Here is a 27,479-nt window from a genome sequence, read left to right on the forward strand (position 1 = left end):
GAATTCCAAGGGAGGTGGATTTGAGAAAGGATTGGGGGCACAGACTCGGAACAAATAGGAGAGGAGGTGTTGGAAGGGATAACAGAAGCTGGTACGGACTGGGCAAGGTCGCCATGGAAATGCTGTGCTGCCTGGACCAAAAGCCAAACCTCCTCCTCAAGGTGGATTTCCACTTTGCAGCTTGAACTATGTCACCTCTCTCCCACCCCCGGACATAACTGTGGATTTGCCCTAGGACGGCTTCACAATTCTTGAAGCAGACAAGAAGTAGAGGACCCTGGTGCTGGCAGCTTCCTAGGAGATGGAGGCCCACTAGACAAATCAGCGCTGCGGTGGGAGCTGAGCAGACTCTGAGACAGGAGCCCACGCCTGTGGGCAGCTTGCCGTGAAGGAGGTGGTATCTACATCTACCCTACCTGGATGTTTGGGGCTCCCCTAAATCAGGGTGTTCCCAAGTGAGGCGTCCCGAGGCTCCACCTAGAACCCACCAAGTCAAACCTCTGGGGGGCCTGGAATTCTGAACTATGCACTCCCCAAGTGAAGCTGATGCACATCAAAGTATGGGAATAGGCACTGACAGTCCTGTTTCCCTGATCAAAGGACATGCAGGGGCAGCGTAGTGGGTGGGGGGACCAGGCAGTGTCCTGGGCATCCGCCTTAGGGGCACAGAAACGTGGCAGAGTGGTCAAGGCTTAGTAGAAATGGGAGGCGGTGGCTGAAGTGGCAGGAAGGCAGCAGGGTTTGATGGTTCCGCAGGGGATTCTGGAGCGAGTCAGCCTGGGTCTGAATGCAGCCTCTACCATCCCCTAGCGGGCCATGACTTTCGGCACAGAACTGAGCTCTGTGGACTCAGTGTCCTCATCTGTAGACTGGGGTTGACAATGTTGGTACTTCTTATAGGGTTATTATGAGGATTTGAGGAGTTTATATTTGAACAGTGCACGGCACAGGTAAACAGGGCCACAGGTGGAAGAGACTGGGACGCTGAGTTTGAAAAGAACCAGGCTTTTTCAAAGACTGTGAGAAATCAACTTTCATTGTGTTCAGCCTTGAGGTGTAGCAGTTGGCCTTCCGTGATGAATGCAAGTCTGTTAATAAGTGACCGACTAGCCATGAAGGTTCGGATAGTTGTTGGTATCTGCGAGGACACAATGGGTTGGGTGTGCCTTCCTCTACAGAAGGAAGGGGCAGAGGAGATGGAACCTTTGGATTGGTTAAGAGCTTCTGCTGCACCCCATATCTTCTCCAGGAAAATTTTCTCTGCAGTTGGAAGGAAAATTCTGACAAGCTTCTAAGCTATCGTCAAAGGATAGTGAGGCTGTTCCCACTCAGCTTCTAGGAACTGGTCCTTCCCTGAAGGCAAAATGAGCGCAATGAGGACCTCTCTCAGCTTCTTCCAGCTTGCTGTAATAGACTTAATGCCTGTGTCCAGACATTAGGGGGTGTGTGTGAATGTGTGTGTGTGTGATTGTGAATGTGAGTGTGTGTATGTGTATGTATTTGAGGGGGAGTAGAAGGATTGTGGTACGAGACCTAGAAGTCATAAAATAAAAGAAACTTTTCCTTGCTGGTAGTAATTTAAAACATTTTAATACTAAAACAATCATATGGAATCAAATACAAAGACTTATGAATTTGTAAGATAGAACTGAAGATTTGGAAAAAGATTCCCAGTTGCTCCCAACTGCTTCTGTTCCCTAGAGTACGTATCACCTTCCTCTGCCTCTGAGGCTATTTGGAAAGAAAGTTTGAGAAATACTGGTCTAGAGACCAGTGGATCCTAAATGCAGGTCCACGGATAAGCTCTGGGCCGGCTGTGTGCAGAAATCACTCAGCAAACTTGCTGAACATACAGATTCTTCAACCACCCCAGAAAGCCCAATTCAACATGCTACTCAGGTGCATGTGTGTATGTGTATCTATCTCTATCTACATTTTATTGTGATATAACTTGCATACAGTGAAATATACACATTCTGAGTTTACAGTTTGATCAATTTTGACCAATATGTATCCCTCATGTGCCTCTTCCCAGTCCATTCTCCCCAAAAGCAGTCACTGTTCTGATGTCTATCACCACAGATTCGTTCCACCTGTCCTAGAACTTCACCTGAATCAGGGTTTCCCAACTTGAAGTTCATAAGTGAACCTTATGGCTAGCCGGTCACTTATTAACAGACTTGCATTCATCGGGGAAGGCCAACTGCTACACCTCAAGGCTGAACACAATGAAAGTTTTGGGTTGATAATTCTTTGTTGTGGGGGAACTAGGGACTGAATGTGTCGCCTTGAATTCGTATGTTGGAACTCTCACCCCTAATGCTATGGTGTTAGGAAGTGGGGACTTTGAGGGGTGATTAGGTCCTGAGGGTAAAGTCCTCGTGAATGGGATTAGTGTCCTTGAAGAAGACGTGTGAGGACGATGCTGTCTGCTCTCCACCATATGAGGATGCAACAAAATGGCTCTCTGCAAACCAGGAGGTGGGCAGACGCCAGACACCAGATTCGCCAGCTCCTTGATCTTGGACTTCCAGCCTCTAGAACTGTGAGAAATAAACATTTGTTATTGAAGCTACCCAGTTTATGGTGATTTATTATTGCTGTTCAAACTAAGATAGGGGTTGCCCTGTGCATTGCGGCTTAGCAGCATTCCTGGTGTCCAGTGACAGCTCCCAACCCCCATAGTGACTGCTGTCAATAGCAGCTCCACCACCTCCAGTTGTGACAACCACAAATGTCTCCAGACACTGCAAATGTCCCCTGAGGGGCCAAATTGTCCCTGACCGAGAACATGTGCTATCAATGGAATCTTGCGGTAGGTATTCTTAGACATCTGCCTTCTCTTCCTCAGCATATTTTTGTAATTGTTCTCGATTGTTGAGTGTACCTGAAACTCATTCCTTTTGTAGGTTGAGAAATATTCCACTGGACAAATATGCCCCAGCTGACCTCTCCATTGTCCTGTTGGTGGACAGCTGGGCTGCTTTCAGTGTTCGGCTGGGACAAGTCACTTGCTCTTAGCCATGTCTAAGTCTTCTAGCAGATTCATGTTTTCATTTCTTTTGGATAAATATGTGGGAGTGGAACTGCTGAGTCACAGGATAGATTTATGTTTAACTTTTAAGAAACTCCCAGTTTTCCAACGTGGCTTGCCACTTTCCCTTCCGCCAGCGCTGGTGAGCAGCCCAGGTGTCTCACATCCTTGTCAACACTGATGTTGTCAGTCTTTTTGATTTTAGCCATTCTAGTGGGTATGTAGTGGTGTCTACGTTTTTTAAACACCTTCTTGGGTAATTCTCACAAACAACTGTATTAGTTATCTATTGCTGTGTCATAAACTGCCCCCAAACACGATGGCTTAAAGCAACAATTATCAGGCCGGGCGCGGTGGCTCACGCCTGTAATCCCAGCACTTTGGGAGGCCAAGGCGGGTGGATCACGAGGTCAAGAGATCGAGACCATCCTGGTCAACATGGTGAAACCCCGTCTCTACTAAAAATACAAAAAATTAGCTGGGCATGGTGGCGCGTACCTGTAATCCCAGCTACTCAGGAGGCTGAGGCAGGAGAACAGGAGAATTGCCTGAACCCAGGAGGCGGAGGTTGCAGTGAGCCAAGATCGCGCCATTGCACTCCAGTCTGGGTAACAAGAGCGAAACTCCGTCTCAAAAAAATAACAAAAAAACAAAAAAAAACAATTATCTCACAGTTTCTGTGGGTTCAGAAATTACCTGGGTCCTTTGGCTTAGAATCTCTGCCAGGCTGTGGTCAAGCTGTCCTCTGGGGCTGTGCCCATCTCAGGATTTGATTGGGGCAACCTCTAGCTCCAAGCTTGCTCTTGTGGTTGTTGGCAGGATTCAGTTCTTCCTGCAGTGCCCTTGGATCTTTGCACGTGGGGGTCTCCATAGGAAAGCTCTCAACATTGCAGTGTGTTTTATCAGAGGGAGTGGGTGAGACACAGCAAGGAAAATTGAATGTCATTTTTTCGGTAATCTAATCTTAGAAGTATTGTCTTCTCACATTTGCATATTCTATTCATTTGAAGCAAGTCATTAGGTCCAGCCCACACTCAAGGGGAGGGGATTATACAAGGGCATGGACACCAAGGGACAGGACCCTGAGAGGTTTCATCATAGATGGCAGCTGCCACGGTGGCTCCAGTGTGGGAATGCTCAGTCCAGACCAGAGCTTCTCCAACCGTCTGTGAGAGACGAGTCAGTTTAGGTTAGTTTAGGTATGTTGTAATGCTCACACTCAATTTCAATATTTATCACAAATGAGTAACAAAGTAACAACAACAAAAAAGAGTTTATCAACTGGTCCTTACACGCAAACCCCACTTTTCATAGCACCTGACTAGACCCGAGTGTCACATAAATATTGCCAACATTTGTCAAGGGTTGGCTGTGCCAGCCTCTGTCCTAAGAGCTTTGTGTGGGTTATCCTAGCTAATCCTCAATCCAACCCCAGGAGATAGATGCTATTGTTAGCATCCCCGTTTTACAGATGAAGAAACTGGGCACAAGAGATTAATTAATCAGACCCAAGGTCACACAGCAAGTAATTGACAGAGCCCAGACTCCAACTAAGCTGTCTTGTTTTAGAGCTTGAATACCTGACCAGCAGGATATATTTCGTTACATACATGTTAGTATGCATCATCACCAGTATTAGAGCCCAGAGTGACAGGCTCTTGTGGGTCCCTTTGCCCCAGCCCTGCTACCCCCTTGAGGGGGGCTTAGCTATACTATAGACCCCAGCAGCAGCAGTGGCCCATGGTTAGCCTCATCTGAATACTGGATGCTCAACTGGATGCTGCTTCTCCGTCCTCCTCCTTTTTGAAGTTCAAGTTTAAGGAGCAAAGATGTCCCCTTTTTCAGCCAGATCTGCTTCCCCCACCTGCAGCCTCCTGGATGGTGCAATGCTACTGTAAGAGGGATGTCCCAGCATGAAAACCCAAATTAATAAACAGCCTTAAGGTGAAAAATTAATCATGTCACAAAAAGGGTCACCTAGCATCTTTGATAAGGTTAAGTGTTTGTTTACAGGTCATTAACTACATAATTAATTTCTGGTTTTCCAACGTAAGCCCCATAAGGGAAGAACAGCATCTGTCCTGTTTACTTCCATATTCCAAACACTTAGCATAGGGCCTGGCCTGTAGTGGGGCTCAATAAATATTTGTTCATTAAATGAAAGTTCAGGTTCCGCCCCCCGTGCCATCTGTCACTGCCTGGATTATTACCGCAGGCAGAGCCAGAGGCATCTGTGCTGCCCTCCGTGAAGAGGCAAGAGCCGGGGGACGGTGGGCGAGGCCCAGGAGGAGGGAGGACAGGCACAGGGACATTACTGAGCCACTACCACTTGGCGTCCAGGGTGACTGCTGGATCTTCAGTGGTCATCTTCCAAAAGGCGACTGAAGGCACTTTTGGGAAGAGTGAGGAGGAGGAAGGGTAATTCATTGCCTGTCTTCCTGCTCACAGGGGTCAAATTCCTCCCATGGAGGTGTTTTGGGTTTTTTTCTCTCTTTTTTTTTCATCGTGGGTAAAAAATGTAACATAAAATTTACCATCTTAACCATTTTTAAGTGTACACTTCAATTGTGTGTGTGTGTGTGTGTGTATATATATTTATAGTATATATATATATGCACACATATGTTTGGTTTTTTTTTTGAGATAGGATCTCCTTCTGTTGCCCAGGCTGGAAGGCAGTGGCACAATCTCGGCCCACTACAGCCTTCACCTCCTGTGTTCAAGCAATCCTCCCACCTCAGCCCCCTGACTGGCTGGGACTACAGGCATGTGCCACCATACCCAACTAATTTTTGTACTTTTTTGTAGAAATGGGATCTCACTATGCTGTCCAGGCTGGTCTCTATCTCCTGGGGTCAAGTGATCCTCCTGCCTCAGCCTCCCAAAGTACAGGCATGAGCCACCGTGCCCAGCCTCAGTTCAGTGGTATTAATTTATTCATTATGTTGTGCAAACATCACCACCATCCAGCTTCATAACACTTTTTGTGCATAAAACTAAAAATCTGTACCCGTTGAATAATAACTTCCTATTTTCCCCTCTCTTAACCTCTGGCATCCACCATTCTACTTTCTGTCTCTAATTTTGAGGCCTCCAAGTATTTCATTTAAGTGGAATCACACAATGTGTAGCTTTTTGTGACTGGTTGATTTCACTTGGCATCATGTCCTCAAGGTGCATCCATGTTGTAGCATGTGTCAGAATCTTCCTCCTTTCTAAGGCAGAATCATACCTCATTGTATGAATATACCACATTTAGTTTATTCATCTGTTCATAGATGCTTGGATTGCTTCACCTTTTAGCGATTGTGAATAATGCTGCAATGAACATGGGTGTAAATATCTCTCCAAAGACCCTGCTTTTGATTATTTTGAGTACATACCCAGGAGTGGAATTGCTGGATCATATGGCAATTTTATTCTTAATTTTGTTTTTTTGTTTGTTTTTTTTGAGACAAGGTCTTGCTCTGTCACCCAGGCTGGAGAGCAGTGGTGCAATCTTGGCTCACTGCAACCTCCGACTACTAGGTTCAAGTAATTCTCCTGCCTTAGCTTCTCAAGCGGCTGGATTACAGGAAAATTTTTGTATTTTTGTAGAGACGGGGTTTTGCCATGTTGGCCAGGCTGGTCTTGAACTCCTGATCTCAAGTGATTCATCCACTTTGGCCTCCCCAAATGCTAGCATTACAGGCATGAGCCACCGCACCTGGCTAATTTTCATTTTTTAAGGAACTACTATACTATTTTCCACAGCAGCCGTACGTTTTACATTTCTGCCAGCAGTGCACAGAATTCCAGTTTCTTCACATCCTCACTAATGCTTGTCATTTCCTGTTTTGTTGATAGTAGCCATCCTAATGGGTGTGAGGTGGTATCTCACTGTAGTTTTGGCGTGTATTTCTCTTTAGTGATGATGAGCATCTTTTCATGTGGTTATTGGCCGTTTGCATATCTTCTTTGGAGAAGTGTCTGTTTAAGTTCTTTACTCATTTTTGAATCAGGTTGTTTGGGTTTTCCTTGCTGCGTTCCCCTATGGAGCTTTAACTCTCTGAACATTTCGGTTGCTTCTGAGTGGACAGAGTGCTCCTAGTGTCTCACAGCTCAGCAGCCATGGAGAAGCCCCGGAGCAGAAGGCAAGAAGGGCATGGCTTGAGCCCAATGCAAGGCCCTGTGGGGCTGTGCCCACGTGCAGCTGGTTGGACACAGTGGGAGCAGCAAGTGGCCAAAGGTCCCAGGGACAGGTGAGACTGGGAGAACCTAAGGAGGCACATCTGAGGGGTCTGAGGCACATCTGAGGGTGTGATTCCTCCATCGAGATGTACATGCAATGCTAAGCACAGCTGTGCACCCATCCTCTAATTGTTGAATGCCTGTCTCCACTGGAAACCTTCCCTCATTTGTCCTGCAGATATATCTCCCAGGCCCTATTCCTGGGCTTCAAAGGACACGTAGACGGAGAATCCCTGATTCTAAGTCCTGCCCCTCCTGCATCCATGGTGGAAGGCTGGAGCAACTCTCTCTCTGGGGCCCTGCTACCCTGAGAGCCTCCTTCCTCCAGATGTTCTTGTTCTTCACCTAGAACCCTGTTCCAGGCTCCCTCTCTCAACCCCAAATCCTCTTTTCTGTTTCTCTGACACTGAAGTTTCAGCTATTTAAGTGCAAATATAGATGCATTTGAAAGATGTGGAGAAACCAGGTTTTTGAAATGCCATAAATAAGGTTGTACAGAAGAAGGAGATAGGTAATCAGCTGCTCCTTTTGCTCCTTGAAGAGACTCGCGTAGCTGTCACCAGATTCTGCTCTTGGCCTGGGCAAAGGCTGTAAGTCATTCCCGGCTAAAGCCAGCCATTTGCCACACAGGATAAAGCGGGATAAGAATAAACTGTAAATGAGGATGCCTCGGGCTGGATGCAGAGATTCAGGAGGGGGCTTCCTACCTCAGGCCTAGTTTCTCTACACCAGGGTCATGATCTCCTGTGATACTTGTGGAAAAGGCAGTGCGTCATTTGGGATGCTCTTGGCTGCAAGGCACAAAAATCCCCATTCAAACTGGCTTAAACAATAGGAACAGTACTACTCATATCACTTGAAATGCAGAAGTAGGACAGAGTGCAGGACTGGTTGGCTGAGCAGCTTCATGACAAGGACATAGGTTCTTTCTGTCTCTCCACTCTGCTGCCCCAATGCTGACTCACCTTGCAGTCACAAGGCAGGGCCACCCGCTTTCCTGTCCAAGGAGGAGGGGACTTCGTCTACTACTGTGAAATGCATCTGGGTTTCATCTCCCTTCCATCTGGCTTGGCTTCCCCAGGACAGGTGCCAACTCCTGGGCTGGAATCAGTCATCAAGATAATGCCAAGAAATGTAGGATTTGACCTTTTCCTGGGAGCCGGGGATAGGGTGGAACCTAGACAGCCTGGTGATGTATAGGGCAGGTGGAGGGGAGAGGGAATGGATGTTGGTGGACAACCAAGAAATGGCCAATCTTTTGCTCTAGGGGCACATTTTAAGCTCCGGTAACAGAATACTGAGGTTATCAGGGACACACAGATTGAGATCCACTGGGGAGGGAAGAAGGCAGAGCCAGACTCTGTCAAGACTTGAGGCAGTGCAGAGTGAACTTCACTCAGAGCTCAGCCCAGTGGTCATTTCCCCATTGGAAATGCAGAATCATCCAAATTGCATCAGACTGGGAATGAAGCCCAGCCCTTTTCTCAGATGATTGAATTGGGATGAGACCAAATATAAACACAAAAATGTTTCCCAGGCCACCCAAACATTCTTAGTTCCGGTCCCAACCGAGTGACAGAAGAGAGTAACTTTAAGTTAGGTGTGCGCTGGGGCCCAGCAGCCTCTGGGATAGATTTTGCGCTGATGAATGGGAGGGAGTGGCCATGGGCGGCCCCTGGGATGCTGTGGTTGGCATTTAGAATACAGTGGCAAGACCAACAGGGATTTTGCAGGGGGAGGTCGAGGGGGTGCTGTTGAGAAGCAGCTGTAGGAAATGATGTGAAATTCGAAGCGAAAACATCTGGAGGCTCGATGAAACATACCACCTGTCAGGTGTATGATAGCGAGCTTCCCTGAGCCTCAGTTTCCTCATTGTGAAACAGTAGGATGAAGGTAATATGGAGTTATATGAGCTATTGAAGGTGGTGGTGACTTTGTGCAGGATAGAAAGATGGGGACATTAGTCATCACTCTGCGTGTCTCTTCCAAGGGCCCTGAGCATCTGGTGTCAGGAGCACACACTTTCACTCCCCTGACCCTGGTCTTTGCCCCCACCTTCCAAATCTCCCTCTCTTTCAAGCTCTCCGTCATGCCCTGCCTCCTCCCTGAAGGCCAGCTCAGCCTCCCAGGTGCCTCTGATTATGCCCTGCATGTACCGTGTGCTGGCCACCAGGTGTTATTTACACATACTACCTCCCGTCCGCTTCTGCACTGCGGTCCTGGGCTGCCAAATTTACCTGTTTGCAATCATCCCCAACTTACCTATACCTGAAAATGAAGCAATGGTGTCTCTCACCTCTTTGCAGCCTAAAAAAGCAACTCAGAATGTGAATGGGATGGTCCGCAAATCACCTGTCACTTAAGGTGATGACCCAGAGAGGTGAAATGACCTGCCCCAAGGTGACCTAGCTCCAGTGACAGGATTGGTACTGGAAGCCAGCCTCTTTGATGCCAGTGACACTCTCAGTGGGGGTGGAGGTGCAAAGGGGACCTGATTTTGCAAATCATACATGTCACTTCCAGGGTGACTGGTTGCCGTGTGTAATAAGATAATGATAAATATTTCTGATGGGGACTGTTGTGCTGGGGAAAGATTTGAAGGCAGGAAAAATGTCGAGAGCTATGGGGGCAGTGGGCTTTGGGCCAGGCTGATCTAGGCTTACTCTGCTGCTGCTCTCACCAGCTGCATGATTCCAGGCGACTTCACTCCACCGAAGTCAGAAACACTTTTAGAGTCCATGTGCGCCAGGCACATTCAGTGGTGATCGGGATAGAGTCAGGTCCTCGCTTAGGTTACATTATAAGCTACTGTACGGTGTTTCTGAGAGGAGAACTGCGGGTTTCTTAAATCTCTTCCGAGCCTCAGTTTCCTTATCTGTACAAGAGGGATAATCTCTACCTCTTATGAAGTTCAGAAGAAAATACGCAGAAATGTGGGGGCAGCAGGGGGAGGGGCCCTGGCAGGAAGTGGACTTCGAAGAGGACCCCAAGAGGCCGGTCCCGGCTTCCTCCCTCTTTGCGCCCTGCTGCAGCTTATGCACATCCCCTCTGTGTCCAATGGATGAAACTAATTGAGGAATGCCCCTGTCACCTAGGTCCAGCCTTCCTCGGGAATGGTTGGGGACAGTCTCAACCAGGACAGAATGTCCAGGATTCATCCCGGGAAATCTAAATAAGGAGGGCACAAAAATTAGAAACACAACTTTTTGAAATAGTGTAAACTGTTAACCGCCTCTCCCTCCAGACCACGTCCACTTCCACGCCTACACCGTGCAGGGTCACTCTTGCCACTGGGTAGGGCAGCGTGAGTCCTGCTGCCAGCATCTGCACCCACTACCCGTGACAGTCACAGAGATGGGAGGGCCAGCCTGGAGGGCAGGAGGCTTCTTGGGAGACTCAGTCATTGATCTCAGTCTCCAGATCCTCCAGAACCTGAGGGACATTTTGTGGGCTGCCCACCCAGGGTGCCAGCGATTTAAGCTCTACACCTGGTCTTCAACCCTGAGGAGCTGGAAGGCTCCTATTGCTACCTGTCACATAACTTTGTCTCTCAAAGGGGAGGCAAAGACAGAAGATCCCACTTCTCTGTGTGAGGAGCCCCGTGTACTTAAGGCTTGACAAGCAGGTGGGTCATTGCAAAAAGAAAGATTTCCTTTTTTTTTCAAGTGAAAATGCCCTAGCCTAGAACACACAACTGGCAGATGGCGCACAGGCTGCATTTTGGCTTCTACTCTGTTCTCAGCCAGAGATTCTTGTGCAGTGCACAAATCATACAACATGGCAGCCCTAGTCACAGGTATTTACTGCGTGCTCCCTGTGAGCTGACCCCATGCTAGGCACAAGGGACACAGCAACTTGATGCCAGTGACGCTCTCAGTGGGGATGGAGATGCAAAGGGAACTTGATTTTGCAAGTCATATGTGTCTCTTCCAGGGTGACTAGTTGCTGTGTGTAACAAGATGATGATTAATGTTTCTGATGAGGACTGCTGTGCTGGGGAAAGATCTGAAGTCAGGACACACGTCCAGAGCCATGGAGGCAGTGGGCTTTGGACCAGGCTAATCTAGGCAGAGGCAAGACAAGACGTAATCCCTGTGCACATAGATCTCATATGCTAGTGGGAGAGACTTACTACAAACAGCCCAGCCTATGACCAGAACAACCTAGGGTGAGATCAATGCTGTGAAGCAAAGAGTGGGACATGGTGATAGGGAGGGACAAGCTTGAGGGAGGGATTTAATTTAGATTGGAGGGTTAGAGATGGACTCCCTGGTCAGACTTCAGGTGTGAGATGGAGGCAGTCATGCAAAAAGCTGGTGGAGGTCGGGGTGGGTGGTTTGGGAGGAAAAGTTAGGGGCTGGAAGCTGGACCAAGGAAAGAGTCCAAGCTGTTTGAGAAGCAGGGAGGTCAGTGACTGGAGGTGAACAAAGGGAGGATTGGGGACAATGTCAGAGAGATGAGTAGGATCAAGCTAGGCAAGCTACAAGGAATCTGGATTGTGTTTCAAGTGTGGTGGGAGCCACTGGCATTTCTGAGCCATTAGGTGGAAGAGAGGAGGGAGGAACGGAGGAGGGAGAATGAAGAGGCAAGGGGAGCAGACGACAGCGGCGGAGTGGGGACCACCTGCAGCAGGTCCGGGCAACACCCGCCGGCACAGCCATAGGATGGACGGGCTGATGGGTGGAGGAGGGATGGATGCACAGGGCCCAAATCTCAGTGGGTTGTGGATTTGGGTGGGTTTGGAGATGATGTTAGACCTTCCTAGGTTGTGCTCTTTGGAGCAGAATGAAACCACACCTCTCCTCCTGCCTCCTACAAAAGGTCAGTTCACCGCTTCTCCCTTCCACGGGGGGAAACAGATGGGAGGGCTCCTTGTGGGCTAATCAGAGTAATTTGTGTTTGTAGTTCAACATTAAAAAATCCACGGAACCCGTTCAGCCATGTGCCCTCCTCAAGTTCCCAGACATCTATGGACCCAGGCCAGCTGTGACGGCTCCAGAGGTCATCAACTATGCTGACTACTCACTGAGGTCCACGGAGGAGCCAGCTGCACCTGCCAGCCCCCAACCTCCGAACGACAGCCGCCTCAAGAGGCAGGTCACAGAGGAGCTGTTCATCCTCCCTCAGAATGGTAGGGGTCTCCTGCCCACCACACCTCCATGGGTAGCACTCCAGTGGCGTTTGTCAATGTCTCTGCAGATGCTGTGTGTGGCCTAATGAGGAGGCCAAGTGCCCCCGGCATTTGATGCCGACCAAGTAGGTGGGCATTGGACCTTGGAATTATTGTTCTTTCTTTCTGGCAACATGGTGCCATAGCACTTCTCCCCCAGGCCACCAACTTTCCTCTGGGAAATGGAGTCCCTTTCTAGTCATGTGTGTGTGTAACTGAGACAGGATAAAGAGCTATGGTTAAAACCATGGGCTTCAGAGTCACGGCTTTAATTCACTGCCCTTTCATATGCTTGCTCTGTGGCATGGGTCTTGCTGTAACTCTGTGAGCCTCAGTTTCCTCATCTACAAAATGGGACTAGACTGTTGTCTGTCTGGTAGGGGAGTTGTAAAGTGTAGACAAAACAATACATATAAAAAGCTTAATTCAGGGCCTGGCACAAAGGATGTAACAAAAAACACATTGGGTTTTTTTTGTTGTTGTATTTTTGAAATAAGGTCCCAAGCACTTTTTTTTTTTTAGGTGGGGTCTTGCTCCATCTCCCAGGCTGAAGGGCAGTGGCATGATCATGGGCCACTGCAGCCTCAATCTCCCAGGCTCCAGTGATCCTCACCTCATCCTCCTGAGTAGCTAGGACTACAGGTGGACGTCACCATGCCTAGATAATTTTTGCTAATTTTTTGTAGAGGTAGACATGAGATCTCACTCTGTGGCCCAGGCTGGTCTCAAACTCCCGGGCTCAAGTGGTCTTCCTGCCTTGGCCTCTCAGAGTGCTGGGATTACAGGCATGAGCCATCGCACCTAGCCAAAACATATTGTTATTATCTCTACTCTCCTTTTTATCAGCATCAACATTGAATGCAGCACCTTTAGGTGTACCGTGCTGCTGCTGGGAAGATATGGGAAGCAGAGACACAGTCTCTGACTTAAAGGAATATGTAGGCCTTTTAGAAAGACAAAACATAAAGCAGGGAGAGTGGATTGTTGTGTAGTCTCTGTTTTGGTTTGTGTGGTTGGCGAGGGAGCCAGTGGACACAGATGCAGCCTAACGGGCTGTGACATTGACCCCATGTGTTGACCCCATGTGTTGTCTTCCTGTGGCCCCTGTGATTCTGCACACAGCTGGGAAGACTTGGGTTTGGGTTTGTGACGCACGTGATAGAGATGGGAAAGCGGTGATTGGGAAAGCAGAGCCCCTGTGTGGGTGGCAGTGACAATTTTGCCTTTCTTAACAGGTGTGGTGGAGGATGTCTGTGTCATGGAGACCTGGAACCCAGAGAAAGCTGCCAGTTGGAACCAGGCCCCCAAACTCCACTACTGCCTGGACTATGACCGGCAGAAGGCTGAATTGTTTGTGACTCGCCTGGAAGGTACTGCTCTTATTTGACTCTCATGGGTTTCTATGTGTCATCTCCCCTGGAGGAGCTGTGCAGGCAGGATGGGTTCATCTGTAGCTGGAGGGAGCACTGGATTAGAACTCTAACAACCAGACTCTGGAACACAGGGAGCTCAGACACAAAGATTTCCCACACACCCAGCCCCAGTAGTCCAAAGTGGGGATTCCTGGTGGACAAACATTTTTTTCTCCAAATGGTGATTTCAAAGACCAGGCTCCTTCCAGCTGTGGCTCCATAACCCTCTCCTTGCATCTGTATCTTTGTCATCTGTATCTGGCAGGTAGAAGGAGAAAGGGAAGGAGAAGGCACAATCACTCCTTAATAGCCTTTACCTGGACTTGGTGGCTATCACTTCTGCTTGCATCTCATTGGCTGTAACTCAGTCACGTGAGCACACCCAACTGCAAAGGAGGCTGGGAAATGTGGGCTAGCAGGTGCCCAGGAAGGAAAGGAAATGAGTTTGGGGTGAACAGCTAGCTGTCTCTGCCATAGATGAATTTGAAATTGGACAGGGCTTTGTGTTGGCCATGGAGGGTGTTCTCAATAGTCAGAAAAGTTTCTACAGTCTAAGAGCCAAGCAGCCTGAGGGTGGTAGGACGTCCTTGGTTTCTCTACCCTGGCAATTCACTTTAAGGTCAGCAATAAAGCTAAGACTTTGCAAAGGAATTAGGACTAGCAATGGGGCCAGATAAATTGGAATTTTGTATATAATTTTGTTTTCTGAGTCTTTTTCCTTTTATTATCTTTTAAGGTTTTAAAGCACCTTCCTCCTACACCTTATTGTGTTTAGTCTTCACACGAGTCCCATTTTACAGATTAGGAAACTGAGGTCTGGCAAGTCATACAACTTGTCACAGATCACAGCATGTAATTGGTAACAGAGCCAGAACTAAGCAGTCCCTTGAAGTTCAGTGGAAAGCTCTTGCTATTAAGACATATGGCCTCAGTTCTTCTTCTTCTCTTCTTGTGAAATGTCAGCTACCACTTTCCAAATGATCATTGAAGAGCCAGTCAGGAAAGCACCACGGGTGTAAATTTCTGGGCAAATCCACATTGTGAAGCATTGAAAACACCAAGGTTCAGAACGTAAAGCTACTCTCATGAGGCAACAGCGAAGTGATTCACTTGGTTATGTAGTGACTATTTAAAGTTCAGAATGAACAGTTACATGTCAGCAACATCACTAATAAAGGCCCCCAGCAGCAAGCCCTTGAACCTTGGCAAAATTTCAGAATCCAGAGCTCTGGGGACTCCAGGAAGTGCCAGGTCTTGTCCCTGTTCTCCAGGAAAGAGAATCAGCTTGTGCTGAGGCCAGCCCCCCAGATGATCTATTTCTATGTGTCTCACTGAAAGGCGATTCCTGGGTGCCCAGGGTGGTCAGCCTTTCAGAAACTCAAGGTCATGAACTTGAGCTGGATTCCACAGCCCTAAGCAAGGCGTGCTTCTGCCCCCTCCGCTTGTCCTCAGAAAGTCCCACCTGTGTTGTTCTCCTTCCCTGCAGCTGTGACCAGCAACCACGATGGAGGCTGTGACTGCTATGTCCAAGGGAGTGTGGCCAACAGGACTGGCTCTGTGGAGGCCCAGACGGCCCTAAAGAAGCGGCAGCTGCACACCACCTGGGAGGAGGGCCTGGTGCTCCCTCTGGCGGAGGAGGAGCTCCCCACAGCCACCCTGACACTGACCTTGAGGACCTGCGACCGCTTCTCCCGCCACAGCGTGGCTGGGGAGCTCCGCCTGGGCCTGGACGGGACGTCTGTGCCTCTGGGGGCTGCCCAGTGGGGTGAGCTGAAGACTTCGGCGAAGGTAGGGTTACCCCTGGGTTAGAAAGTAAACCCTGCCTGTGCATCATGGGATGGCAGAACCCGGTGTCTTCCCAGCTATTCTAGGCCAGGTCTTAGGGAACAAGCCTCAGAGACCTCCCTGGCTCAGAGCTGGAAGAGAGGTTGGAGTCTTGAAGGGGACAGAGGGTTAGAGGAGACCCATGGCCCAGGATCTGGGATCCTTGGTGTCTGCTCCTCATCTTGGTTCTAACTTGCCATGCAGAGACTCTCTCTGCCATCATGGCAAATGCCACGCTGTGTGTATTATCTTTACTGCTATGAAGTATTGTCCCCATTTCAATCCAGTTATACTCCGTGTGTTCCTACTACGTGCCAGACACTGCAGGGCACTCTACCCTCCCTCCCTTTGTGCAGATGAGCATGAAGGGGCAAGGGTGGAGCCCCACCACTCAGGAGCATACAGACCAGAGGCCAAATTGGCCCAGACAGATGATGATGATGTGTTCCACACTCAACCATGTAAGAGGATCTAACCAATGAGCTCTGATAAAGACTTCTAGAAGGCCCCGTGTGCTGGGCTCTGAAGGAGCAACCAGGGCTGGGGGCAGGCCCAGAGCCCAGTGGTCCACGAAGTCCCCTCAGGATGATTTCCTTACATCTGCTGTTGGGGAGCCACGAATGGGAAAGAAGGGTCTTCTGAGATGCCACAGCCCTTAAGAAAGGCGACCCTTGGAGAGCAAATCATTGTTCCCCATGGGCTGGGACAGCAGGGGGTCTGAGAGGGTCAGGGCTACAAGATGGTATGTAGTTACTTAGGCCCCTGGGTCAAAGCCAAGGGCCTGCACTGTGGTGCCTTGAGGGAACCTTCCGAGTGACTAGTCTCCCAACCAGATGGGCAGTGCTAAGCTAATCTAAAGACTGTATAACCTGCATAGCCCCAAATAGGTATTATCAGGCCTATTTCCAGAAAAAGTTTGCCAATCCTCATGCTAGAACAAAAAGAAATATACTGATCAGGGAACTATTTTTTAGTGTTCACCATGTATCAGTTGCTATGCTTAGGACTCTATCTGAGTTCTGCCACTCCCCAAATCAACCAGATGAGAGAGACACCATGACGATCCCCCTTACAGATGAGGAAACTGAGGGTCATAGTAGTTCAGGAGTCCACACAGGGTCCCCCAGCCAGGAAATGGCAGACCTCAAGGCTGGGTTGGTCTGACTCTAAATCCTGTGCTATGTCATTACCTGCCATGCAGGCCACCTGACAAGTAAGAGGTGTGACCAGCAGTCACCTTTCCTAATAGACACAAAAATGGCAAGAGGGAAGAGTACATTTCACTCCCTGCCTGCTCCTCTTTTTGCTATGATTTCCTCCATGCTCCATTTCCCCTTCTTTCCCAGGCTCAGAAAATTGATAGAAAAAATCACAACCAGTCTCAGATGGAACTCAGCTGTTCCAAAGCCCACTCTCTAATTAGTGTGTGATTTGGGACTTCTGTGGAATCACAGATGGGGATCCTGGGAGAAGGGATCAATACTTAGGATTATTAAACTAGTAAACTAGCTTTCTCTCGAGATGCAGAGACTCCCCTGCTGGGCTCTGAGACTTGGTACAGCCCCCAAAGGGTGGAAATCCAGCCAATCTAGGCAGAAATCTCAGGCACCCAGCATGCTTCTCTCACCTCTCCTAAAGGAGCAGCCATCACTCACTCATTCATCCATTCTGCAAATACCTTGCCCAGTTTCTACCATGTGCCAGGCACTGTGCCAAGAGCTGGGGACACAGCAACCGTAATTAAGATGAAGCCTGATCTCGTAGCTCATCCATCCTACTAATTGTCAGTTTCTGTAGTTCTCTCTGTTCTGCAAATATGTACTCACTGCCACTTTGACCACTGGCCTGTTTATGACAAATGTGAACAATCTCAGAGGATGGCATGGAGTCAGAAGTAGGAGGTGACATTCTGGGTGTATAGGGCAGGAGAAAGCCAGAAATCCAGGCTAGGGAGCCCCTCACCCCAGCTTGAGGGTGTGGGCTGATTTGAACAAGGTGAGCGAAGCCCTCAGTCACTGTGGCCCAGATGTTTTTCTTCTCTAGGCCAGCATGGGTTAACAGAGGTGCCCACGGTGCCCAGTTTTAACTGGAAGATACTCAGTCAAAAGTGCCATGCACATCAAAAGGGACCCACAGGGCAACCCACTCCAAGGGCAGCTTTACATGGTTCACTGTGACCCCAGGAGAAAAAGAGGGGCAGGGAAAACCAGAGGAAGGAAAAAGAAAGGATTACTTTAGGCCGCAGGTACTTTCAGCAGCAGTGCCCAGGGAGCAGGTGCTGTCGAAATTCTCTGGCCATGGTACAGCTGGCTAGGTTAGTCAGACCTCACTCTATGCATTAGCGAAGAGCCCTGCAGAGGCCAACAGGTGCTGACTCCTCTCACCTGGCCTGCAGGGAGAGAGGACTCATGTCTGATCACCTTGTGGCTATAGCCCAGGCTATCTGTGGCCCTCTAATAATTGACCATGAGCCAGGAGGCTGATGCCCATCCCAACTCTGCAGACACCTCTCTGGGTGCCTGGTACAAGTCCCTGGGCCTCAGTTCCTTCACTGCAAAATGAGAGGATTGAGGAGGGCTGTCCACTGAGAAAGCTGGAGAGCCACAGATTCAGGACTTATGTTTTGCTATCAGACTAGACCTCCTGTCCAAGGATTTTGGTACTTCCTGCCTACATAACCTCTGGCAGTGATGTTCCCTTTCCGAATCTCAGGTTCTTATGCTTAAAATGGGAACAAAATCAGTAGCCCTCTTGGGGTTGTTGTCAAGATTATAAATGAGATGTGTTACCCTTTTTTCACAAATATTTATCATGTGCCCACTGTGTGCCAGATGCTGGGACTGCATAGTGTGAATGGAGGCCGCTGTGGAGCTTACGGTCTAGTGGAATGGGCAATGAATTGCATCTAGCACATAGTGTTTAATAAACATTAGCTGCTATCATTCATTTCCTTGCCAAGATCCTCTGTGACTCCACATCATTTCCTCATATGACTAGTCCCTCAAGACTTGTGGAATCACTGGGGTCATGCAGAAATAGAGGTTTAGAAAAGTTAAGTAACTTACCCAAGGTCACACAGGTAGTAAATGGCAGGATTGGAACTCAGACCCAGTTAACCTGGTCTAGAGTCTATGCTCTCAGCATTACTCTTATTCTGGATTATTAATAATTGTTGTTTTGACTATTGTCATTAGAATTGTAATTTATGACCTTTCCAGAGAACTTATTATATGCATTTTCTCACTTCATCCTTTGATATCCATATGCTGCTAATGCTGCCCGACGTTATATATTTAATCGCTTCCTGTCTGTCTTCCCCAAGTGATTGCGAGCTCCCTGGAGGCTGACTGTGTTTTGTTCATGGCTTTAATTATGGCATCTGGAATACAGTAGGTGCATTATGTATGCTTGCTGAATGAATGGATCCACAAGAGGCCACAGAGAACGGACAAAAACTGATTTCGACCCTTCTGAGTGCCTGGTCCAGGATGGATGAACAGGCATCATCACGTGTGCTGGGTGTGACAGGAGGGGAGGAAGCTTAGGGAGGTATGGTGGCTGTTAGCCAGGACCTCAGCCTGGTACCAGACCTCACTGAATCACCCTTATTGCACAGCTGGGAAAGAGGGACAAAGGTGGAGGGAAGGGGCACAGGACTGAAAGCTGGGACATCTGGAGGGACAAGCTTCCTGCACTCTCCCCCCACTCCCACTCCCCACACTTTATCTTGGCACAGCAGGCCACAGGCGTGCCTCTTCCTTGAGATTTCAAGGGAAGGGCATCTGCTTTCTGCTCCACAGAGGAGACTTCTGACTTTAGCTGATCCCTGCCTACACACTCCCTTCTCTTTCCTGCCAGGTCTCCCAAGAGCTTGGATTGCAACCAAACACCCACCTCCTGGGAGGGGTCTTTTGGTTGTTCTTGCCCCTTGATGGACTTGCTGAAATTCCAAACTCCTGTGAGAATTTCAGGAGAGTTACTCTAAAGCTGCATACAGGGATAAATGTGTTTGTTTGGATGCTTCATCGGGGCATCAGTATCTCCTTCGAGGTGTGGTTATTGCCAATTGCCTCTGGGCATGATCTACCATCATCTGCCCCAGCACTTCATTGACGTAATTGGTCACTCTGTTGATGAAGCAACCTCCTGGAGCTGGAAAGAATTACCTTTTCAAACAAAGTAGTGAATTACAACTCTCCTGCTGCACCAGGAACCTGATGGGTCAATGCAGGAATTCTGAAACTGTTCTCTGAAGCCCTAGAGGACAGAGGTGTCCCAGGAGCTTGGGGGTGGTGGAAGGTGAAGAATAATGGGGAATTCTGGCCTCCTACCCCTGCTGCATCTGAGTAGCATCTCTTTGCTCTATTTTGTATGTTGGGTTTGAGTACATGGTATGTGAAAAATCACATTTTGTGGCAAACAAAGAAACTGCCATTGAAGCCCAAGCTACGTGGAATTCCTCTGTGTCTCGCTCTCTTCTGCAAGGGTGGAGACCCCAGCATTGATGGGTAAATCATCTTGAGGATGCCTGTTGGATGCAAGTCCAGCCTGACCCCAGCTTCAGCATTTGTTGATGGGTCAGAAGCCGTCCCCAGGTGAGACTCCCCTCCTGCATCTCCTCTTCTGTTTCAGGAGCCATCTGCAGGAGCTGGAGAGGTCCTTCTATCCATCAGCTACCTCCCGGCTGCCAACCGCCTCCTGGTGGTGCTGATTAAAGCCAAGAACCTCCACTCTAACCAGTCCAAGGAGCTGCTGGGGAAGGGTGAGTGAGATGTGAGAGGACAGCTAAGGCCCCTCCAGCTACCGGGAGTGTGTGCAGAGGGAGGTGGTGCCTAGGAGGAAATGGTAACAGGTAAGCAGGGAGGTGGAATATGAGCACGTCTATGGAGCCGTGCTCAGTCGTGTTCTTCACCCTAAGTTCACAAACTGATTTTCAAGGACACACTCACTTCGTTGAGTTCACATCCATTTACTCTTGGGGCAATCTCATACGTTAGGACCCAAGTGTGAACTGCCTGGGGCTTCCTACCTTGGAGGTCCACTATGAGAACCATCAGGCCTACCCATAGAGCACAAGAAGCCAAGGATCAGACTATAGCCATGGAGTGAAGGGCCTGGGTTGTTGGGAAAACTTGGTCCAGCCCTTGTCACCCACACCTGGCTGGACCCACCTCTCAGGCAGGTGTCAGGAAGCCCGGGTTCTTCCCCTCCTGTCTGAACTCACCACCACTACACTCCCCCTACCCACCCCGGTCTCTTTTCTCTTCTCAGCCTTTGCCAACTACCACCCCCACACCAGCTGAGTGTGGTTGATGGCAGAAGGTGTGTGGGTACGTGGGCTGAGGCCTGAGGCTTCAGGCATCTGTGCCCCAAATACCCAAATAAGCTTTTCAACACCCTAGAAGCCTCAGTTTTTCTTTCTGGATACCCCAGCCCAGGTCCAGTATCTCAGAGACCACAGCAAGTTCTCCTATATGAGCAGGAAAGCATCCTTGGCTAGCCAGATAATACCTACACTGGAAGCCACGTGCTCCTAGCAAGATATAGATAAATCTCTATTTATAGCAGAGTACAAATAAAGAATTGCCACTGCATTTGGAATTTCAAGCAAAAGACTTGGGGCTAATGAAATCAGAAGAGTTGGTCTTGCTGGCAGGTTCCTGAGTCAAAGGTCAGAGTTCAATGCTTTTATCTCATCCCCTTTAGAGAATTCTTTGCTTCTTGCTCTCTTTTTATAGCTCCTGTCAGGACAATTACAGTAGGACACTTTGTTGCTCAACCATCTCTGCAGAAATAACAAACTAACCTCCCAGGGGTGATAATTACAGCCATAAATACAAAGTAACAATTATTCTCACATTAACTTCAGAAACCTTGACTAAGTAATCCAGTTCAGCCTTGTGATGTGGCATGAAAGCTCGCCTGGGGACCTGTTTGTGGATTTCCTCGGGGGCAGCTTTCTTGGTGCAGTGCCTTGGCTTTGGGGGAGCATGCAGGAACAGGCAGTCTGCCTTCATTCCTCTGCCACATGAAGTTGGGGTCTTCAATTAAACTTTAAAAAGTGCAGATGAGAAGAACTCAACCAATCAGCAGGGGTCTCCTATTTTAATAACAGACAAAAATGTTTAGACCAAGAATGAAGGGGATAATACTTGAGAGCTGGCTTCATTTTTTTTTTTTTTTTTTTTTTTTTTGGTCTGGGTTTAAAATCCAGCTGCAGGACCCCTGAGCTATTGTCCTGGACAATAGCTGAAGTATGCATTTTGGGCTCAGGTTGGCCATATTCATTCGACGTGGGGATATGAAGTCATGTAACAAAGGGCGGTTCCCTGGTGATACTCTAACATGCCCCAATCACAGGCCACCCAGTGGCCAGTCATTTATCCTGGTATTGGCTGTTTCCTACACTTCAGTGTAAGTTCTATACGGGCAAGAACTTTCGCTATATCCCCACATCTAGACCAGTGCCTGCCATAGGGTAGGCACTTAATATTTGCTGAATGAATGCATGGCCTAGTCGGGGAGTGGAGAATGATCCCCAACGCAAGGAAGTGAAAGTAGCCTGGATCAGCTCCTAGAGTTACAGATTGTCCAGACAGAATGCTTTCCTGCTCATACAGCAGAGCCTTCTTTGGTCACATAGACTTGGGACCTGTGCTGTGGTATCCAGAAGAAAAAATGGAGGCTTCTAGGATGTTTGGGTATATGGGGCACAGATGCCCAAACTCTTGAGCTAGAGACATCATCTTTCCAGCACCAGGAGGGAGCATTGTCCTGGGCCCCGCCAGATCCCAGAAACTCACTACTGGTCCTTCTCTCTGTCTCTTTTCTCCCCTGCCCCTCCCCAGATGTCTCTGTCAAGGTGACCTTGAAGCACCAGGCTCGGAAGCTGAAGAAGAAGCAGACGAAACGAGCCAAGCACAAGATCAACCCTGTGTGGAACGAGATGATTATGTTTGAGCTGCCCGACGACCTGCTGCAGGCCTCCAGTGTGGAGCTAGAAGTGCTGAGTCAAGATGAGGCGGGGCAGAGCTGGGCGCTTGGCCACTGCAGCCTAGGCTTGCACACCTCGGGCTCTGAGCGCAGCCACTGGGAGGAGATGCTCAAAAACCCGCGCCGGCAGATTGCCATGTGGCACCAGCTGCATCTGTAACCAGCTGCCTGGCCGCCTCCCTTCTTGGACAGCCCCGGCCTGTCCTCTGCAACCTCCTCTCTGTGCCCTTTCCTCATTCTGACACCCAGAAGACGTAACAGACGTGTTTGCAAGGCCAGGATGCCTCTCTCATCATACTCCTGTTTCTAAGAAATAAGCAAGACAGGGCAGGACAGTGTGTGGAAATGGAGTATATGAGTCACACTGAGGAATGCATTTTGCTCATCTGTGTTATTGAAAGAGATGCTTATCAAATACAGTTCCTATGCCTGTTTTATAGGCGAGGTTAGGCCAGATGCAGAGGAAGCTAAATGTGGGGATCATGGATTCAAAGAAGAATTTGGCTTTTTGAAAAACAAGCATTTCAAAAATGATGAAGGAAGTGAAAGTATCCTGGATCAATTCCTAGAGTTAGAGGTTGCCTGGGTGGAGCGAAACCTTAGCCAGTGTTCAATCAAGCTCACCACGCAGGGTGGCCACCCAGCAGTTCTCCAACTTTAGCGTGTGAAGAGTCACCAGCAGATTCCTGGGCTCACCTGGAGACATTCCTAGTTGGTATTCCTGGTCGAAGCCCAAGAGCCTTTGTTTTTAACAAGCTGATGTAGAGGTTGGAGCACTGCACTTGGAGAAATTCCTTCTACAACATTCCAGACAGGTTTTCGGCCACAGTCCTTGATGGAGTCCCAAAACCATGGTGCAGCCAGTTTTAATGCTGGACACCTCAACCATCAGTGTGAAATCTGGGGCCTCCGCTTTTTAAAAATTTAATTATTTTAATTCCTAATACCTTAATTTGTGCATTTCCTTAGGCCCCTGCTCTTGGACTGAATTTTGTGTTTTTTATTGAAGAATGTTATTGTTTTTATCTTAAAGTCAGTTTCTATTATCCTCGGGGAGACCATTCCTAACAAAGTACAGGTGGGATCTCCTGTGAGTCATTGGCTGGGTTCTGATTGCTAGATGTCACACCCACCAACATCACCAAAGTGACTCTGAGATAGACCCGTTTCAGGAGGAATTTAGTTATTGACTTAATCTATGACATCTGGCTACATGTAGGTAGAGAAGAAAGACAATTTTAAAAAGGAAGTCAGGTCTTTTGCAAATGTGCCTCCCTCTGTCCATTTTCACTTGAATGGGTAAATAACCAGCAGCTAGGGTTTGAATTCCTACCTTGTTACTCTAAACAGATGTCCACATTGTTAATTAAATCTAAACATTAGCCTTGCTGAATGGATACAATACTTACCCCTGAACCAGGATTCCTGGGTTCTGCTGTTGACCTTGTCCTTCAGAACCTGATGGCTGCCTGTGTAAGACAGGACTAGTGACTAGGAAGTTTACCCTGATAAGTGATATAATAGATGAAATAGTGTTCGAAACCTGTAGGCACTTCCTGGCTAAAAACAAACTCTGAGAAAACAGCAGGTCATTTTTAAGCTATTACTATTTTTCACTTTAGTTTGACAGCTGGGAATGTCCAGAAAGTACCGGAATTTTCCCAGGCATTTCCAGAACCATGGATTCTACCTTTGAACTCCTCTCTATTAATATTAAAACTCTGGGCCTTCAGCTGTCACTCAAATCCCCTGCCCTAAGACAGCATTCCTAGACAGCATGGGTAAGGGATTCATTCCTTCAACAAGCCAAGTCATGCTCCTCCTGAGAAGGTTGCCCCTGATGGGCGCCATCTCTCCCTGAGAATCTGAGCAGGGGCCTTATAACCTGTGGTCATTATTTCTCCTTTCTGTACAGAAACAGGAAAGCATTAGAAATAACTTCTACCCATCCTCTGCAAAAAAACAGAAAAAATATCGAATCCCTCTTTAATGAGAAAGTCTTTTGGATAGTTGGAAACCTTCATCACTGAGGTTGACCAGCCCCTGCCCGGTGTTGTTTAGGCAAAGCACTTGTTAGTGGTTTCCTAGAACGTGTTTTTGAGATCTCTTCACCATATTGGTTTCTTTTCTTTGGTTGATATGGCTAAAAGAAAACAAAATATTCCCCATAACCTGAAAGCTGGCCAGCATTCTCTTCTTGGTAACATCTGCTACTCCGATCTAGAAAATTTGTATTCTAGACTAAAAATCAGAAAACATGGCTCCTTATAAATGGACCTGCCTTATAGTACTACCAAAGGAATTTGAGGTGGGCTGGGCAGGGCTCCTGATCCCAAGATATCAACTCTACCCATAGTCATTTGATCATGGAGCTTGCTTGCTTTAATTAATTCATTCATTTCTCCTCCTCCTCCTTCTTCCTCTTCTTCTCCTTCTTCTCCTTCTTTCCCTTCTTCTCCTTCTTCTCCTTCTTCTTCTTCTTTCTTCTTTTATCTCAAAGTTTCAGTCTTCCAGAATCCAAATTAAAGGTGTCCCCTGATGGGAGCCAGTTTCCACCACAGAACATCTTGAACGTCAGCTTTGACCTCACTTAGCAGGGATTACAGGGATGAGATACATTTTGAAGGAGAGTTGTCTGTTATGTTCACTGGTGTATTCTAAGTGCCTGAGATAAAGCTGTCTCATGGATGCTCCACATATATTTGCTGAATTAATTAATGAATTAAGAATGGCTGGTGGAGTAGGCAGAAAAAGACACTGCAAATGGCATAAAAATTAAAGTCCTAGCTGAGTTCTCAATGTTAAAGCCATCTGATGTCTTAGCAGTCAGGCTAGAAATTCATCATAGTGAGTATTACTGTTTGCCTAATGACAATTCATAGCTCTCCATGCAAATGTAATTAACAGATGAAGAGAATATAATTGCTCTGCTTTTCCACTAAAACTCCATCTTAGTGAATTTTAAATTACCCAGAGATGTCAGACTGCCAAATCAAAATATTTCAGTAGTCTTTGCATCAGCTTACCTTGTATCAGCAACATTTCCAATTTACTATCAAATTAGAGTAATTGAGCCTTTGTGAAAGCATCTCATCATTTTTGAAAGGAACGCCTTGTGCTATGCCAGGGAGAATTTCTAAAAAGGGTGTGAGGCAGAGGTACAAATAAGGTGAGAGACCATTTCAGAATGGGCTGTTGCCCAAAAGGTGATCTGGTTTTTTCATTAGAGATTTCTATGGGGATAGAAAATTAGGAGTCTGCCCTCATTAATCTGTAACTCCACCTCTTGCATCAAATCAGTCTCTATTTGTTGAGCATTTACTGATCAAGACCTTGCTTACGTCTGTCTATTTGGACTTGAGATATAACTTTTTATGTGGGTTGAATGGCAAGTCACCCCCAACAAAGCTGGGCACAGAGAGTCAGCTAGGAGACCAGTTCTTCAGGGTCAATTTATCTTGGATATAAAGGAGTCCTGGGTGAAAGGTGGCTGCAGCCTAAACCAACTAGTCCTTGTGATTTGTTTCTGCCCTCTGTGTTTCCTGTTGTCAAATGCTACGTGTGTGTTTTGCAGTTATGAACTGAAGCACAAAAAGATGCATGAGACATTGTAATCATATGTCTGGTGTGACACTTTGGAGCAAAAACCTTGCAGTGGTAAATAAAAAATTTCCAACAGGGTCAGCTGCCTGGTGTTTTCTTTTTCCCCCCATTTTACCCAATATTTTGGAATATAGAATGCAGAAGAAACCATCTGATAAGCACATACGAACCACTTCTATGTTTAATAAAACTTGACAACTACAATTGAAGTACCCTCAGTGCCCTTTACTCAGAGGACCATGACCTTGGATTTGGGGTTTATCATCCCAAGCATTCCTTCATACTTTTACTACCTGTCTGTGTAAACCTTGAGTGTTTTTAAACTTCATTTAAATTGTTTCACACTGTTTTTGCTCAACATTAAAAATTTCAGCCTCATCTGTGCAGACACATGCAGCTCTAGTTTATTTCTTTTTCACTGATGTATGCTATTTCATTGTGTGGGTATGCCACAGTCCCATGTGGTTAATGTATATCTACATCCATCTATCTTTCTTTCTTTCTCTCTCTCTCTTTCTTTCTTTCTTTCTTCTTTCTTTTTTACTGTTACAAGAAATGCTGCTATGACATTCCTCTGCATGTCTCCTTGTGCACTTGTGCAAGTTTCTCTAAGATATATACCTAGGAGTGAGTGGAATTCACTCATAGAGTGAGTCATGGAGGACTCTGCTTGTGAATGTGCATGTGTGTGTACCTTGGTGGCCTTGCTTGAGTACTGAATCAAAGAGGCCACATATAATTAGGAATGCCAAAGATGGGTGAGGCTTTTCAAGAATTTGGCTTCATTCTTGGGGAGAAAAATTAGGTGGAAACTAGTAACTCTTCTTTCTTTAACATTCTCCAAAGAAATACTCCATCAATGGAAGCCTCTTGCAGCAGCCAGAGGTACTGATGAACTCCTGGTGGCAAGGAGGGACAAGGGGACTCCTGGAGTCCTGGCATCCTAAGTTTTCCTGGTGGCCGCTGCAACCCTGGCCTATGGAGGAAGAGGCATTAAGCAAGGGGCGGGGCCTGAATTTTAAAGCCAGTAGAAAATTAGCCAGATCACAAAATTAAAAAAGAAGGTTCTTAAGTGGGATAAACAATCTATAAAGAAAGCCATGAGATGTCTTTGCTTTCCAAGTCTGCATATAATTCCTCATTTCATATTATGCATATATATACATTCTATTTTATTGGCAACCAGCATTTTAATTTTCATAATAAAATGTGG

At 47.5% G+C, this 27,479-nt stretch overlaps 1 protein-coding gene across 2 annotated transcripts in view; it reads left to right on the forward strand.

Moving 5' to 3' along the window:
* Positions 1-26,344, forward strand: part of SYT13 (synaptotagmin 13) — a 46,157-nt gene extending 19,813 nt beyond the window's left edge. For both annotated transcript variants that reach the window (XM_064364994.1, XM_021665624.2), the window contains exons 2-6: positions 12,170-12,395; positions 13,670-13,804; positions 15,333-15,634; positions 20,303-20,432; positions 22,519-26,344. In XM_064364994.1, coding sequence (XP_064221064.1) covers positions 12,170-12,395; positions 13,670-13,804; positions 15,333-15,634; positions 20,303-20,432; positions 22,519-22,823 — 1,098 coding nt within the window. In that variant the 3' untranslated portion in view covers positions 22,824-26,344. The remainder of the gene's footprint in view (positions 1-12,169; positions 12,396-13,669; positions 13,805-15,332; positions 15,635-20,302; positions 20,433-22,518) is intronic.
* The last annotated feature ends 1,135 nt before the right edge of the window (positions 26,345-27,479 follow it).

This window comes from Aotus nancymaae, unplaced genomic scaffold (assembly GCF_030222135.1).
Source record: "Aotus nancymaae isolate 86718 unplaced genomic scaffold, 86718_ANA_hifiasm-v0.15.2.pri h1tg000059l, whole genome shotgun sequence".
NCBI classification, from domain to species: Eukaryota; Metazoa; Chordata; class Mammalia; order Primates; family Aotidae; genus Aotus; species Aotus nancymaae.